Raw genomic sequence first — 18,078 nt, 5'->3', positions numbered from 1 at the left:
TGGGTCAAGCGCTTCCGGTGAACAATATGCCATTTCAAAATCGCCATGTTTAAGGTCTGTTTTCTTTAAAAATCAGTGATCTCCACTGGCTGAGTGATATCCGATATAAAGTGGGTCTCAGATTGTACAAAAAGCACAGCATAAATTAAATTTTCTGTGCCATGTCTTTAAAAGATGAATTTAGCCCAGTATATTCAATGGAACTTTTGCGCTAGTCTGTTAATTTTGACAGGCGCGTGCTAGTAAATAGCTTTTCTTCTCGTTTTATGCTTGAGCAACTAAATGAAGGCCAAAGTTTATTTAACTGATTAAATTTTAATTTCATTACAACATCGATGCTGTAAAAGGATTCATATAAAATGGAAAAAAGTCACATTAACTGCCCACCGAAAGTGTATCAGTATGGGAAGTAACAATAGCTCCGCATATGTGTTTTCTTAAATTGCAGCACATTAGCTCTCTCGGCCACAATACAACAGTGCTCCCACCACACATGGAAATCAGCTGAATGGATTTAAAAATTGTAAACTGTTTCAAGAGTTCACACTTAGCTGATAATCAATAAAGCGTATTTGGCATGCTGTCCCGGGAGAGAGCCCTGAGCTCGTAATATCCTCGAGCCCGGGGCTCCCTCCCGTTAGAAGGGCGAGAGGGGAGTTCGAGGTCAGGTAGGTCTCGAAAACTCCCCTGCTTGTCACCGTGAGAAGTGTGAACTGAGGTTGTATTGGGTGATAATTTGTTTTAGTCAATTTGGCTATGGTTCATGTTTTGGACGGTGGGAGGAAACCGGGGAACCCGGGGGAAACCCACGTGAACACGGGGAGATCATGCAAACTCCGCACAGAAACACCGACCGGCCCGAAAAGTTGAACCGGCGGTGTTCTTGCTGTGAGGCAACAGTGCTAGCCACTGGGCCACCGTGTCGCCCATCAGGAAAGGAGGAGGATGAAGGGGTGGAAAGGGGGGAGCTTCAAGACGAAGATAACTGGAGTGATAAACTCAGGTTATTTATAATGCTTCCGTAATCATCTAATGGGGCTGATTACGGAGCTAATAAGGAGCCAGCCGTGTTGATTATAAGCACGTGATCCTCTCGAAATTAGTTTATGAATAAACCACACTTCAAGAGTTCACACTTAGCTGATAATCAATAAAGCGTATTTGGCATGCTGTCCCGGGAGAGAGCCCTGAGCTCGTAATATCCTCGAGCCCGGGGCTCCCTCCCATTAGAAGGGCGAGAGGGGAGTTCGAGGTCAGGTAGGTCTCGAAAACTCCCCAAAAAGGCAAACGTTTTCCGCTCGGGACAGCAGCCGCGTATTGAAGTGCCCCCCAAAAGCAGGAGGTCAGTGCCATATCCGGCTGCTGAAATGTCAGTTAAAGTGAGATAGGTTACTGTGGGAGAAGTTGTAACTGATTCTAGGAGGGTTGGGGACTCCGTGGGAGTCGGGTTTGGGGCGGCAGGGTTGGGGAGGGTGCCTAACGGAAGGAAGGAGAGTAGCAAAGAGATTTGATGCTAGAAATAGGAAGTAGCGGAGTAATTCAACGCTGAAAGAAGAAAAGTAGCGGAGGAACTCAACGCTGGGAAAAGGGGTGTGGAGTGGGAAGGGGAGAGGGGTTGTAGAGGGGGTGGAGAGAAGAGCGGAAGCATTCGACGCTGGAAGGAAGTAAAGAGGATGCGGAGGAACTCAACGCTAGGAAGGAGAGAACATGAGATGCGGAGGAACTCGACGCTGGAAAGGTAAAGAAAAGAAATCTATGGGAATCAGAGCTCTGTGGTCAACTCCGGGGGAGTTAGAGCTGTAGAATTGGACTACTACAGGAGTCTGGGAAGGGAGGGGGAGGTGGAGACTCCTGTAGATGGTGGGCTGGGCGGGGACTCCGGGGGAGTCTGAGCGTGGGTGAGTGATGCTTTGAAATATAGAAAGAGTAGCGGAGGAACTCGACGCTGAATATAGTAAGGTAGCGGAGAAACTCGACGCTGAAGAAAGAAAAGTAGCGAAGGAACTCAACGCTGGAAGGGGGATTGGGAGTTAAGGGTGGGGGAGAGGAGAGGGGTTATAAGAGGGGAGAGAGAAAAGAGCGGAAGCATTCTACGCTGGAAGGAAGAAAAGGAGATGCGGAGGAACTCAACGCCAGGGAATATAGGACAGGAGATGCGGAGGAACTCAACGCAAGAAGGCAGGAAAGATGCGTATTTGGCCGGGGCAGGAGAGAGGGGGAGGGGGAGGACTCCGTGGGAGTCGTAGCTCTTGGGGCGACTCCGTGGGAGTTAGAGCTGAAAGATTATACTCCTACAGGAGTCTAAATAGGGAGGGGGAGGTGGAGACTCCTATAGGAGGTGGGCTGAGCAGGACTCCGGGGGAGTCAAAGCTTAGGCTGAAAAGAGTAGCGGAATACTCAACGCTAGAAGGAAGTGATAGTAGCGGAGCAACTCGACGCTGAAAAAAGAAAAGAAGCGGAGAAACTCGACGCTGGAAAGGGGTAGGGAGTGAAGATGTTGGGGGGGGGAGAGAGAGGGAGGGGATGGAGGAAAGAGCGGAGGCATTCGACGCTGGAAGGAAGGAAAGGAGATGCGGAGAAACTCAACGCTATAGAAATTAGGATAGGAGATGCGGAGGAACTCAACGCTAGAAAAGAAGAAAAATGTCAATTGTTGAGGGATGTAATTAAGGGGGTAATTGACTCCGGGGGAGTCGGGCTTTAGATGTGTTAATTAAGCTGAAGAGATAAGAGTAGCAGAAGAACTTGGAGCTAGAAAGGAGGGATAGTAGCGGAGCAACTCGACGCTGAAAAAAGAAAAGTAGCGGAGAAACTCGACGCTGGAAGGGGGTAGGGAGTAAGGATGTTGGGGGGAGGTTCAAAGAGGGAGGGGATGGAGAGAAGAGCGGAAGCATTCAACGCTTGAAGGAAGAGAAGGGGGTGCGGAGGAACTCAACGCTAGAAAGGAGAGAAGGGAGGTGCGGAGAAACTCAACGCAAGAAGGAAGTGAAGACTTAAAAGGTTCCTACTGGTAGCTTGGGGCTATTGGCTGGGATGAGGGCTCTAGAAAGCAGGTGGGGGGGGGGGGGGGGGGGGTTACAGATAGTTGCTGTAATTTCAGGATGGTGAAAGTCGTCTGGTGAGAGACGACTGGGCTTCTTTGAGATGTGGTCGGCTGAATCGAATGTAGGAATTGAAGGCATCTGAGGACCAGCGGCCGAGGGCTTGGATCTGACTTTGGGAGAGCCCATTGTGGGCTGCTGTAGTGGCGGCCCCGATTCTGAAAGAATGGCTTGAGAATGAGTCGGGGGAGAGACCTGATAGCCGTAGTATTTCTTTGAGGTGTTTTTGGAACCAGAATCTGGTTACAGGGCGGTTGTAGTCGTCTGTGAAAAGTGGAGACCGGGGGTTGGGGTCTTGGAGCTTCCTAAACTGTAGGAATGCTAGAAGGGTTTGAAAGTGGTGGATGGGGGATGGTATGTCAAATATGTATATATGGTGACCTTTGCGAATTTGATCTGTTTTGCTCTGTTTGACGAAGAAGGAAATGGTTTCTTTGTCAAGCACAGTCAAATCGGAGATGGTAGGGTGAATGGAGGGGTTGAATTTAGAAGTGGTTGTGATTTCTGAGCATCTAAGGAAGCCAAAAAATGCTAGGGTAAACATGGTATCGAGGGTGCGAGCTGTGTTGATGGATTGATAACCTTTGCGAAGTGTGTGGATGCATTTAGTGAGAATGTTGAGTGTTATGGGTAGCCTAGGATCAGGGGGGTGAGGGTGGGTTTTCTGTATGCCTTTGATGAGGAGGGAAGTTTGAGAATTGAGTATGGCATCAGAGGGAGATCCGTGAATTAATTTATGGAAAAACTGGATCCCGCTTAGGTAACTTCTGATGGAGCCGGATTGCATATTTTTGGAAATGTGAAGGTGGGATATGAAGGAGGTAATTGAGAGGAGGGAAAAGTCGGGGAAGGGTGCTTTGTATACTGAATGGAAGTGTTTGAATGAATTCCAGGCTGTGAGATATGACTGGAGGGTTCTGGGAGCTATTCCTTGTAGGATGAGAGATACAGAAATATGTCGGAGGTTATGTAGAGGGTGATCTATGGCAAGATCATTTCTGAATAGGGAGGGACAGGTGTCGGATGGGGGTCCGCTTCTGGAGCCAATTCTTGAAATTTCTGAAAAGAGAAACGAGAGAGAGAGTCAGCAATTTGATTTTTGCATCCTGGTACATGTTTAGCAACCACAACAAATTGTTTGTTAGCTGATGTCTATACTAGGCGTCTTAGTAGAGGCATGAGAGGCGGGGAATGGGAACGCCCTTTATTTACGCACTGTACAGTGGCTTCATTATCGCAGTGGATGAGGATGCAAGAGGCAGACCATTGATGACCCCATAGAATGGCTGCGACGACTATGGGATATAGTTCAAAGAGAGCTGATGAGTATTGATTTTGAGGGATATTGAGCATTTGGTGTGGCCATGGGGAGGCGAACCAATGCCCTTGATAAAAGCCTCCAAAGCCAACTGAGGGGGCAGCGTCGGTAAATAGACTGATGTCGACTGGGGATGTGATTAGGTCGCTATAGAAAAAGGAACAGCCGTTCCATTGCTTAAGGAATGAGATCCATAAGCTGAGTTCTTCGCGACTGGGTTTGTTAAGAAGAATGGATTCTTCTAAACTGTTAACTGAAGCTGCGAGCTGGAGGAGGTGAGAAATGAACGGGCGGCCTTGGGGGATAATTCGCATGGCGAAATTTAGGTGCCCGAGGATAGATAGGAGTTCGCGCTTGGTACATATTTGTTTCTCTAAGAAGATTAGAGAAAGAGATATGATGCGATCGATTTTCTCTTGGGGGAGGGATGCTTCGAATTTGTTAGAGTCTAATTTTACACCCAGAAATTCGATGGAAGTGCTGGGTCCGGAAGTTTTCTCTTCAGCGAGAGGAATACCGAGATCAGCGAAAACCTTTTGGGTGATCGCTAAGTGTTTGGCTGGCGGTGAAGACGGCGGGGAAATGATTAGGAAGTCATCTAGGAGATGAATCAGATACGGAACGCCGTAGTTATTGGAGAGAATCCAACATAGTGCTTCTGAGAGCGTATCGAAAATTTTGGGGCTACTTCTGCACCCGAAGGTAAGTCGGACTGAGAAGTAAAATTTTGATCGCCATTGGATACCAAACAGGTGCCAGAAATCGGGGTGAATAGGCATAATTTTGAAAGCGGATGTGATGTCGACTTTAGCGAGCCACGCGTTGCGTCCAGCTATTTTGATAAGGGAGATAGCTTGATCTATGTCGTGATAGTGGAGTGAGAATTCGTCTGGCTCGATGGTGCTATTGATGCTAGGGAAGACGGAGTTATGTGGGGCAGATAGATCAATGATTAGACGTTTTTTATCTGAGAATTTTCGTGTAGCGATGCCAATTGGGCTAATGCGTGAAACGGTAAATGGAGGAGCAGAGAATGGCCCAATCATAAATTTGTTTTCAATTTCTTTTTTAATCAGCAAATCGACAGTTTCTGGTTCTGTGTTTGCTGATTGTAGGTTGGGACAAAAGAGATTATAGGAAGGAAGTGCTGAAACGCCAGGGTGGAATCCGTGAGTTAGACCTGAAATGAGAAAAGCAGAAAAGTTAGTATCAGGGTGAGAATGTAATTCATGAGCCAGGTGAGGAACATTAATTGGAGTCGACAGGTAATTTTTTGATCTTTTATTGAGGGATTTCCAAACAGAGCAGACGATTTTGGCGTGGGCGCCGCCACAATAGGAGCAAATATGTAAATATTTGCATGGGTTTTTGTGACACCTGCCAATGTTAAAGTTTTGGCAGGTGTCACGGTTGGGAGGGGGATGGAAAGAAGAGGAGGAGAGAAGAGGGGGAATGTGATGGTTGGGGGGGCGAGGGGTGTAGCTGGAAGATTTGACTGCTGTCTGAGTGTCGGAAGAAGGAATAATGAAGGGACAGGAAGTAGTAGGGTGCAGGTTAGAACGGCAGACCGCGCAGGACAGGTTGCGGCAACCTAGGAAGACTCGGTTGTGGAGGTCAGTGTCCAAAGCCCCCCAATAAGGACACTGATTCCACTGAGTCACTCTAATTGCGCATTTAGCGGAGAATAGTTTGTGGTAAGTATAAAAATGTGTTCCCCCATACGAGAGCGCGAGCTCGGCGATGATGGCCATGTAGTCATTTAGCTCGCGTCTCCTATGGGGGAAAACGGAGCAGATGATGTCTGTGTATCGGGAGAAGGCTATGTTAAATTCGGCTAAAGATAGGATGCGTGAATGAGAGCTATGGGGCTGTTTGAGTGTGAGAGAATATTCGCCGCAATCTACCTGGCGTTCCGCCGTGGGGGGTGTGATGGGTGATAGGAGAGTGATGAGGTCAACGTCGGCACCTGAGAGGATCTGGTTTCGTGCTGCATTGGAGACTTGGGGTGGTTCCATTGCCAGGGCGTTGTTAGGTGGAGGAAGGGGCGTGGCTGAAGAGAGTGTGAAAGGGGGGCGTGAGGCAGAAACTGGTGCGGGGGTAGGTATTTGCTGAGTGGGGTTTGTGTTTGTAAGTATGGGGGGGAGTGATGAAGAGGGGAAGCAGGAAGGATGAGTAGCAGGTTGAAAGGGGATGGAGCATGAAGCGGGGGGTTGGAGAGAGGGGGGAAAAGATTGAGGTTGAGAAATAGCTGGAGGAACAGTGTTAGAAGGGAGGAAATGAGTAGCTGAAGTAGAGGGGAAATTAGGGCTATTAGAAGAACTGGAGATGGGGGCTGGAGGCCAGGAAAGAGAGGTAGAGTAGGGTTGAGGAGGAACAGATTGGGGATTGTAGTTCGTCTGGTTGTAGTCCTGGTCGGTGAGGTGTGACGTCATGTGTTGTGCTTGTGGTTCCTGGGGGCGTGGTCTGGCGGGAGTGCGGCGAGGTGCATGTTTTGATTTTTCCTTTCTCTTTCCTTGCGTTGGATACGGAGTGGGGCGATCGCTGGATTGTCTATTGTTTCCTCTTGTAGGTGATGTATGGGAAGGGTGAGAGTCCGATGTGGCGTTAGAGTAGAGTTTCAGAAGTTCCGGTTTATTGAGTGAACGGGGAGCGTGGATGCCGAGGTCTGCAAGAAGTTTTCGGAGTTCGTTGACTGTAATTCTTTTCGTCGGGTGAATGAAGGAGGAGGCCGATGCATATGATGAGGTAGGTGAGCTTATTTGTTGTCTTTGTGCTGCTGGAGAAACGGATCCGGTTTGGTATGTGCGGGCTGAAGTGGAGCGAGTCATCCTCCGGCCTCTGGTAGAGGCTTCGGCTTCTAGTATGTTGCCTCGCGGGGCTGAGTGAGAGTGGAGCGCCGCGGGCGTCTCGGGTGGAGCGGGGTGTTCTTGGTGGATGTTTTCTTGGTTGTTGTTGGTGTTATTGTTGCCGTTGTTTTCCATGTTGATAGCTGGTGTTCCGTTGGTTTGTATAGTATTGTAGGAATATTGAAGATGTTGATGGTTCGTTTGTTGTTTGTTGCTTGTTGCTTGTTGTTTGTTGCTTGTTGTTTGTTGCTTGTTGTTTGTTGTTTGTTGCTTGTTGCTTGTTGCTTAGTCAGGCTGTTGCTTATAGCGAGGCGGACTGAGCTTCTTCAAGACGAAGATAACTGGAGTGATAAACTCAGGTTATTTATAATGCTTCCGTAATCATCTAATGGGGCTGATTACGGAGCTAATAAGGAGCCAGCCGTGTTGATTATAAGCACGTGATCCTCTCGAAATTAGTTTATGAATAAACCACACTTAAGGCCAGGGGACTTGTAAAATGAGCCTATTTCCAAAAAAAAAGTGAAGTGTTCCTTTAAAAGTGTCCTTAAAGGTTGCATAAATCATGGCAGTGTGTGAGATGAGAGGACAGCGAGCACCAACGGGACTAGAGTTGAAAACACAATGTTAAAAAAGATGAAAAGTACAGAGGGGGAATGTAAGGAATGAGCTGGGGTTTTGTCAGTCACTCACTCCAAAAAACTCAAGCAAGAACTCTTTAGCCAGCAGCGGCACCCCCTCCCTCTCTTTTCTCTCTGTCCAACAGTCCCTCGGCCATTGACTCTTTCTTCTTTCACTCGTTCCTCAGCCTGAGCTTCTAAAGAGCTAAAGCTCCCTCTTTTCTGCTTTTGGGATCTCGCTCACAAACACACAGTGATTCATTTGACTTCAAAGCAGCACCACATCGACCTCTCTCTCTCCCCACAAATCACTTTCCTTTCTGTCCGTGCACTCTCCACCCTTTTCTTCTCTCTCTCCGCTCATTCTCTGGAGTCCCACAGCCGGCAGATGTAGAGTTACAAAGTGAGACGGCGAAGGAGGGAGCGATTTAAAGAGATTGCTGAAAGACGCCGTTACTCGCAAATGAAAGGCTTCACGGGTAAACAAATCTCCATACCGTCGACTGTTTTCATCCTCGGAGCTTAATTAGTCCTTTCTCTCCATCTCATCACCCGTCTGTCTCTCTGTCACCTTTCGCTTTTTCAGGCGTTCCTGCGCTCTTCTGTCTTTCAAAGAGAGCTAAAAGCCCAACACGGTTCTGCTTTAGTGTCCTGCTGGGAAAGATCAGGTGGGGATGATGGGAAGTCTTCCCCTGGTTAGCGTCTCATGCGTGGAGTGTTTAACCTCCTCATGCTGGTGCAGTCGAGGATAAAACAGACATTTGTGCACCAGCAGAGAAGCGCCTTGTTGGAGGCACACACCACTGATAAACGCTGTCTGAGAGATAGACATGTTAGGGGGAGTTTCCTGTGGAGACTGGTGGTATTTAGGAGACATAAAGTGGACGATGATGTCATCCCAATTGATCGGTGGCTCTGGGTTAATAGTTTTTCACCCATCCAATCAAAACTTATTCACTCATTTTCCTTCGGCTTAGTCCCTTATTTATCAGGGGTCGCCACAGTGGAATGAACCAGCAACTATTCTGGCATGTGTTTTTTTTGCGCAGCGAATGCCCTTCCAGTCACGGCCTAGTTCTGGGAAACACCCATGCACTCTCACATTTACACACATACTCATCCACTATGGCCAATTTAGTTATTCCAAGTCACTTATAGTGCATGCCTTTGGATGGGAGAAACCGGAGCATCCGGAGAAAACCCATGCCAACACGGGAAGGCGACGGTGCTAACACTAATCCACTGTGCCACCCTCCAATCAAAATGTATTTGTTTTATTGAGTGCAAAAGATACAACATTAGGTAAACACAGAACACAAAACAGCAATAGAACAGAAATGGTAGCAAATTGTCTCTTGGAATTAAAGGCTCTGCGTTCTGAATGATTTTGAGATATTGAGCTTCAAAGTTTTTGCATTCCATATAGCAAACAGTATGTGTGTAACATTGTCATTTAATAAGAATTTGTCAATAACTAAATTTTGACAAAAATGTGTGTTTCCCATGGAGACTGATTGTATTCACCAGGGTACTCATGGGGCCTTAAAAAGTCTTAAATTCACTGAAATAGTGTGTTGTAGGTCTTACATCATTTTGAACAGGCCTTCATTTCTAAATCTAAAGCTTAATAATATAAATCTCAGTTTAATTTTCCTACATTCATGCTAACAAATCGGACTAACACCCATCCAATCACTAACATACCATTTCAATAAAAGTTTTAACACGCGTTTATTTATTAACTCTATTTACCAATATGGTTTAATTATCTTCCTTACCAAAACATTTGTTTTAAATGTTTATTTAAATGTTTTAACTGGGCCATTAGAAAAAATCAATTGCATTTAGTCATGGAGAAGTCTAAAAGTTTTTTCATAAAGGTCTTAAAAAGGTCTTAAATTTGACAATGAAATCTGTAGAAACCTTGATTTGGATGACGAAGTCATCTCAATTTATAAGTTGCCTTTTTACCAATCCAGTCACAAGTTGATAAGCCCATAAACTTCCAGAGGTAGTTGAAAACATATCTGATCTGAATGCTTTCGTAGTGCTTTTGTAGTGACCACACTCATGTGGTCGGATGTGTTGAAAGACTCACAAAACAAAACGCGTACACACAAAAATAAAGTATAATGTTAAAGGTATAAACATGAGAAAACAAAGCAAAAGCACAAACTGAGATTAAATGTATATGTCATTATGTGAGGTGTTGGTGGAAGTGAGATGTATATAAATCATCTGTGTTTTCAGTTTGGAAGGTGGATTCATTCATTTGAGTTAATTTAGGTTTAAGTTGCACATATTTTTGACAGTAGTCAAAAATACACTGCATGGGTCAAAATTATCAGATTTTCTTTTATGCCAAAAATCTAGTCGATAAGTAAAAATTAGTCAATAAAATAAAGATCATGTTTCATGAAGATATTTAGCAATTTTCCAACTGTGAATCAAATAACAAGTAATATGATGACTTCAGTTATTTGCATGCTCAGGCAAATTTAAAGCAGATTATTTTCAGTGTTAGATTTTTTTAACCCTCAGATTCATTCATTCATTCATTGTCTTTTCGGTTTAGTCCCTTTATTAATCTGGAGAAGCCACAGCGGAATTAACCGCTCCCTCAGATTCTAGATTTTCAAATTGTTGTCGATTTTCAAATAGTATAATTATAGTCTGAGTATTGCTAATAATAAATGGAAAGCTTAATTATTCAGCTTTCAGGTGATGTATAAATCTCAATTTTAAAAATGTACACTTATGACTTATGGTTTTGGGTTTTTTAATGTCAAATCCTGTATTAATATATATTTGAATAGAGTATATAGATTTCAAATGACTACAAATGTCAATAAAAGATTTTTAAAGAATTTAATTTTAACATCCCAAGTTGTCAGAGCAAATATCAGAGTTCCATAATGCAATTCAAAGGCATAAATACATGGAAAACCCCACTGAATTACAAGCTACAATTAGCTGTTCAATATTGCTTCATTATTTTTCAGAAACTGTTCATAGATTTTTTTTTTTTAGTTTAAAAGCATCTACCCAAATGACAAATATCGATAACACTTTACAATAATAGTACATGAATAATGATGTGTTAATATGTAAACTAAACATTACTTTATTATGAACTAATGATGAGTTATGGCGTGCGCTAATCATGAACAAACTACAACATGAGTCACAGGAGTTAATGTGTGAATAACAGCTACCTTAATTACTTGTTAGTTCATGACTGTTTGTTAATTAATATATTAATTACCACATTAGTTTATGCTTAATTTAACCATCATGAGCTCATGATATGTTAATGTTTAATTATATCATCATGACTTTACTTGGAGGGGCGTATCATCATCAACCCATTCTTAACTACTCATAAACTCCTTATGCACATTCATCTAGTGTGTGTTTACACTGAATAACAATAGAAAAGTGTTTTGTCAACATCAACATCAACATGAATTAATGGTGATGTGCCCCTCCAAGTAAAGTCATGACATAATTACACATTGATTATTATTTTATGTTGGTTATATTTAGCTTAAACTTAAATGTTAATTAATACATTAATTAACAGCATGTATTAGCAGGTAATTAAGGTAGCTGTTGTTCACACTAGAACTTTTGTGACTCATTTTGTAGTTAATGTTAGTTCATGATTAGCGCACAACGTAATCTTGTCATTAATTCATAATAATGTTTGGTTCACATATTAAGACATCATTATTCATGTACTGTTATTGTAAAGTGTTACCTAAATAACACCTCCGAAATCAGATTATAAATGCAAAATTTTAAAATACTTCTCATTTTTATAGTAGTTCTATCATTTTTTAGAGTTCAATCAGTAGTATTGTCTATTTTAGTTGTATACGATCTATTCTATAATTATCCCAACAAATCCATAACTTGCAGAACTTGATTTGATTAATGTTGTACATTATAGAGAGAGCTAAGACACTAGCATTATCCTACCCATTAAACATTAATATTTAGCTCTGTTAGCAGAACAGGGGTAATTAAACATGATGACAGGAGCATCTCTCACAGCTTTCATCACATATAAAACTGACACAACTTTCCTAACACTGATCCAGCAGGCTATATCACAGTTCACACGCACACACACACACACACACACACTTTCTAAAGCTGAGAGCTCATGAATGTGCCTGCACCGGACGCATTGAAGCGTGTACGGCCACACTGAGTACAGCCCTGGAATTTGTGTCTGCTAGACGGACAGTCACCACAGCAGGGTGGGCTCCAGATAAGAGCTGTATTGAGTCAAAAAACAGGTATCCACTGCCACAGGGGCCTCTGTGATAACCTGATGGGACCTCAGATGGAGCAGAGGTCCTGAAAGAAAAGAGTTTGGCTTTCAGCAATGGCTAAAGTTTCATCTTTGTCAATGGCTGATCTCACAATGGATAAAAAGTGGGCCAATACTGCTGATAAGATTCATATCTTAAAGAGGCCGCGGAGCAAATAAACACAAGAAATTAAGAGACCACAAAAACAGTAAGCTACACCCATGAATATCCTTCGTGTTACATAATAAAATATCAAATAACCCATACATTAATCTGATATATTGAAATACATTGCATATATGACATGAAATGTGGTCACACGTTTGATGAATTCAGTTACATTGCATCTACATGCCAACTAATTCACATTAGATTATAAGTAGACTGTTAGGTTCGGTTTGGGGTTAGGGTTAGGGTTGTCATAAGTCGACATGTATTTGCAAAGTATCTTATAGTCAAATGTCTGTTGAAGGAGCAGTATCAGATATTAAGCAGACAGTCTGATCCTCAAATGGGCCATCAAAATAAAGTGTTACCTAAAATATATGTCAAATATGCAACACATATTTTACAATAATGAAATTTCACTGGAATTTCAAACATTAACAAATAAGTTCACATACATTAGGCTTTATATAATTATAAGGCCATATTTAAGCACAAATGTATAATTATAGCTAATATATTTGAACATATATGTATAATCCCACATGGAAAGAACATGTATGAGGATATATGTGCATATATGAAACCTATATGCAGTGTATATGCACATATATGATAATATATATGCCACATATAGGCGAAACTGAGGTCCAGACTGTATATGTGCATATACAGGTCATATAGGTCTCCTGTATTGCTACTTTATATCCACATATAAGCCCTAAATGTACATACAAGAAATGTCTCTTATGTAGCTCATATCTCACTTTGGCAATTGTTTTTTTTGGCTCATAGTTTCTATTATCAAGACAATAACTAACTAACAAAAAAAGAAACAGCATATGTATGTGCGAACACTTGAAATTGGTTTCACATGTAATTGGCATGTTATGAATTTAACTATGGCAAATAACTGAGAGGAGATGGCTATGATGTCTACGTGTTTTCCTGAAACATTTACAAGGTAAATTCTGTCTTGTAGCAAGATAGTGAAAAAGATGGAAATGTATAACAAAAAGGCTTGTTGGTTTTTTTTCTGTTCAGTTTTTTGTCTTATTTTTGTTCTTGCTCTATTTTTTTATTTGTTGTATTATTTGATTGTTCATAAGTAAATATAAATAATAAAATGTATTTTATTTATGTTGTCTAGCAGATATTGATTTTAATAATATATTACATATAGTATATATAATATATAGCAGTAATATATATAGTAAGCGTATAGGTCAACATAAGTATACACAGAAGAGTCAAGCATTAAATAGGAAAATTACAGAATCTCTTTTCAGAATTTTTTTGAGTAAGATGCTAATGGTCTAATACTATTCAATAATTTATGCTAAGCTAAGCTAAAAGTGCTCCCACGAGACCTGCAGATTGGCGGAATGGATTTAAAAATGGTAAAATAATGAACTCTAGGGGGTTGTAACCAACAACTAGCATTTTTAAAAATATCCTCTTTTGTTTACAATTTAATTTTTCAGTGATGGGTTGCAGCTGGAAAAGTATCCGCTGTTTAAAACATATGCTTGATAAGTTGGTGGTTCATTCCACTGTGGTGACCCCTGATTAATAAAGGGACTGAGCTGAAAAGAAAATGAATAAATGATGAATGTTTTCAATTTAACACTAGATCTTCATTCATTAATTTTTCTTTGGTTTAGTCCCTTATTTATCAGGGGTTGTCACAACGGAATGAACCGCCAACTATTCCAGCATATATATTTACGCAGCGGATGCCCTTCCAGCTGCAATACAGTACTGGGAAACACCCATACACTTTCACATTCACCATTCTTACATTCTGAGCCACCATGCCACTCCAGTACTAGACCTATGTTGTATTTAATAAAAACTATTATACTATGTAATTTTAATAACTGTATTTGCAATTTTGCACTTTGTTCTGTTCTAAATACAGGGGTGGCATGGTTTCCTCACATCAAGAAGGTCATTAGTTCGAATTTGGCTTTCAATGTGGAGTTTGCATGTTCTCCTCATGTTCGCGTGGGTTTGCTCCGGGTGGTCTGGTGTCCCTCACAATACAAAGACATGCAGCATATGAATTGAATAAACTAAATTGGCCATAGTGTGTAAATGGGAGAAAATGGGCAGTAAAACATATGTCTGACATACATATTTGGATATAATTTTGTCAGAATCACAGTGGAAAAGTATGGAGGAAGACATTGTTTAATTTTTTAAATTCCATGCTAAAATGAAAACACATAATAATAATAATAATAATAATAATAATAATAATAATAATAATAATAATAATAATAATAATTTCTTACATTTATATAGCATTTTTCTAAACATTTAAAGCACTTTACACATACTGACCATACTGCATCTACAATACATCCTTTAAGTCTTTTTTCAGACACTGTAACATTTTTTCTGTCATTTTTGGTCATCAAAAGAAAATAATTTAAACTTAAATGTCACATCAATGTCAGTTCAAAAGCAGTGGAGAATTCAAAAATTCAGAGGCAGGGCGAGCATTCCGAGCTTCTGTTTACAGTAACAAGTCTACATGACAACTGTTGACATCAACGTAGCAGGAAGTGCTTTACAAACAATTCTTAAACAATTAAAATCAAAACTTACCATAGCTGTGTCTCATTTCAGAGGCTGCATCCTTCAAAGGTGAGTCCTTCGAAGTCCACACAGGCCAAACCGAACGTTTTGAAATGAGACAATCTAGCCTACAAAAGACAGATCTGGTCAGCAGGCAACTGTAATGGCTGCCGTTAATAAGCAGTAACAAAATTTGTAAAGATTTTTTTTCAAAGTGATTTTAAAACTTATTTTAAGTAATCTGGACACTGCTGAAAAAAACAACTTGAACCAGTCTAAGATGAATGGCTGGTTTTAGCTGGTTGACTAGCCTGGTTTTAGAGGGGTTTTGGCTTTTCCAGGCTGGTTTCAGACATTTCCAGTCTGGTTTTACCTGGTCAAGCTGTGAGATGACCAGCTAAAACAGTGGTCACCAAACTTGTTCCTGGAGGGCCGGTGTCTTGCAGATTTTAGCTCCAACCCTAAACAAACACACCTGAACAAGCAAATCAAGGTCTTACTTGGTATACTTGAAACATCCAAGCAGGTGTGTTGAGGCAAGTTGGAGCTAAACCCTGCAGGGACACCGGCCCTCCTGGACCAAGATTGGTGACCCCTGAGCTAAAACCAGCTTGACCAGCCTAGCCAGGCTGGGAGACCAGCCAAAACTAGCTATTTCCAGCTTAAACCAAGTTGGTCAAGACCATTCTGGAAATGGCCAAAACCCCTTTAAACCATCTTAGGTTGGTTTAAGCTGGGTTTTTTCAGCAGGGAAGGCAAAGCAAGGTTTACAGAAGCAGAAAATGTATTTGCTTTGGTCCATACATGTAGACATAAAAATGTAAACTGTCTATAAAGTTTCTTTTTAGTAAAACGTCATACTTGTTTTATTTTTTACATGTGTTTAGATATCCAACGAAAATAAAACCAAATTCATACATTTAATCTAAAGTTTTCTTTTAAAAATGCCCTGCCGTTATCAGTGAGCAATGGATCTTGGGATGTTCAAGACTGCAAAGAATCCACCAGTTGGATTCTTCATTGCCTAGGAAACGAAGGACACATTTTGAGGCTGCATGTGAAGGAGCCTTCGGATTTTTTTTTAAATGAGACAGCCTTTATCGTGCTGCGATCGAGGATTATGTGATTTTGAGGTGTTGGGGGTGGAACTTAGAATTAACCACACCCACTTCAGCTGTCAGTTTTAACAACAAACAGAAATTGTGAGAAGGTGGTGCCTGTTAATAACTCCTTTTTCCAATCTTTTTGAATGAAATGCCTGCTAAACTACATTCAGTCAGCTCGCATTAGAAAAAACAAGCCACGCCCACTATTTCTCTAGGAACTGCATCACAATACGAAAATAAAAACCATCGCAGCTTCGAGTTCATGTGGACTTTAAGTGCTGCATCTCTTACTTTTAAACCCATTCATTGTGTGTAAATGGCCCCTATAGTTCTCTTACGACACAAAAACTAGAGACAATCTTCAGTCAATCCACAGCTTCTCCAACATCTCCAGTGGAAAAGATTCAAATCCTTCATTCTCCTCATTGAGTTTGCTTTGAGGAGGACACTGGAGAACTGAATAGACAGGGAGAGGCTACTTTTGAATGTGTGTGCTTTGGTGGTATGTTAAAAAGTACAATGGTATTTACATCCCATTACTGCGTCATTCAGGGCCATTAACAAGACAAGTCAAGCCACAGGGCCCAGGGCTCCATCAGAAGACAGCGAGAACAAAAGAAAAGGACAGATGATGTAGCAATCTTTGTTTTTGCTGATCACCCAAAAAATGACAATTCTGTGTTTATTTACTCACCTTCATGTTTCAGAAGCTTTCTGTGCTCTGTTGAGGGCAAAAGGTTAATTGAAGAACTTCATGAATGTGCTTTGGGCTGAAGACATATTGCTTTGTAACTGTGTGTAACTAAATGAAATGAGACATCTATCTATCTATCTATCTATCTATCTATCTATCTATCTATCTATCTATCTATCTATCTATCTATCTATCTGTCTATCTGTCTATCTATCTATCTATCTATCTATCTATCTATATATCTATCTATCTATCTATCTATCTATCTATCTATCTATCTATCTATCTATCTATCTATCTATCTATCATCTGTTGGTCTGTCCGTCCATCTGTCTGTCCGTGTGTGTTTATTTTTGTTTATATATGTGTGTGCGTGTGTGCGTGTGTGTGTGTGTGTGTGTGTGTGTGTGTGTGTGTGTGTGTTGCATAACACATTGTATAAAATAAAAAAAATACTGTATGGAAGAAATTTAAAGCTGAAAATTAAATAGAAACTGAAAAAAATGCTAAAACTGAAACATACATACAATTAGAGTATGGAAAAAGTATGGTTAAAAATAAAAATAAACTATAAATAGAAAATTAAAATAAAAGATGTACAGTAACTGAAACAAGTTATCAAAATGATAAAAATTAAACAAAAAATAAATAAAGTAAACTTTAAATCTGGAAAAAAAATTATAATAATGAATTTCAGAAATACACTAAAAAGCTACCCAAAACAAAAAAACTGAAAATATATATGAAATATAACATAGGCCCTGTAAGAAATAATACTATATCACTATCATTATTTTTACCCAAATGATTATCATAAACACATAGTAGCCATAAAATTGCCACAAACCACTCTTAAGCCTTTTTAACTTAACTACAATGTTCAGTTTTAGGTTAACAACTTTATCTAGGTTTCTGTGAAGTACATCAGTAAGCTTTATTCTAACATTAACTCGATGACAGATCAATAGCGTATGCAAGCAGACAATTTAAACTTTTGATAAAACTATTATCATTTATATAAACTAATAGCCTGTTAATAAATATATAATTACTTATTTTATATGATTTATCAATGCAAGCTTCAATAAAATCTCCCCATGACTGTCTGTCTGTATGAAGTGTGTGTCTCCACAAAGGCCATCTATCAGAACAGAAGTGAGTTGTCACAGAAATTAGTTTCCATACTCAATCCATTGTTATCCTTTGTTTTCCTATAATTAATGACCAGTCCGTCAAGACGAGGTATCCAATATATGATATGTTTGCCTGTATTTAATATCCGTCAGCACTTCTAGAAAATGACTAATGGCAGCCAGCGCTGACTTT

The 18,078-nt window shown here is 40.8% G+C and overlaps 1 protein-coding gene across 1 annotated transcript; it reads right to left on the bottom strand.

Annotated features, from left to right (window-relative positions):
- Window positions 1-3,096: 3,096 nt before the first annotated feature.
- On the bottom strand, window positions 3,097-8,648 carry LOC141376054 (uncharacterized). Its single transcript, XM_073912444.1, has 2 exons — window positions 6,386-8,648; window positions 3,097-4,160 (listed from the first exon to the last, which is right to left on the bottom strand). Exons 1-2 carry the CDS (start codon window positions 7,398-7,400, stop codon window positions 3,097-3,099), a joined length of 2,079 nt encoding a protein of 692 aa, XP_073768545.1. The 5' UTR covers window positions 7,401-8,648.
- Window positions 8,649-18,078: the final 9,430 nt, after the last annotated feature.

This window comes from Danio rerio, chromosome 9 (assembly GCF_049306965.1).
Source record: "Danio rerio strain Tuebingen ecotype United States chromosome 9, GRCz12tu, whole genome shotgun sequence".
In the NCBI taxonomy this organism is placed as follows: Eukaryota; Metazoa; Chordata; class Actinopteri; order Cypriniformes; family Danionidae; genus Danio; species Danio rerio.
Note: the sequence above shows the minus strand (reverse complement) of the source record. Positions and strands in the feature narration are given on the sequence as shown.

Bases quoted from the DNA above. Each gene is read 5' to 3' on its own strand.
- LOC141376054 (XM_073912444.1), bottom strand. From the start codon at position 7,400: ATGGAAAACAACGGCAACAATAACACCAACAACAACCAAGAAAACATC. The intron at 4,161-6,385 runs GTGCCGACGTTG...TTCTCTTTTCAG, and splicing joins ACGAAACCAGATCCTCTCAG to AAATTTCAAGAATTGGCTCC.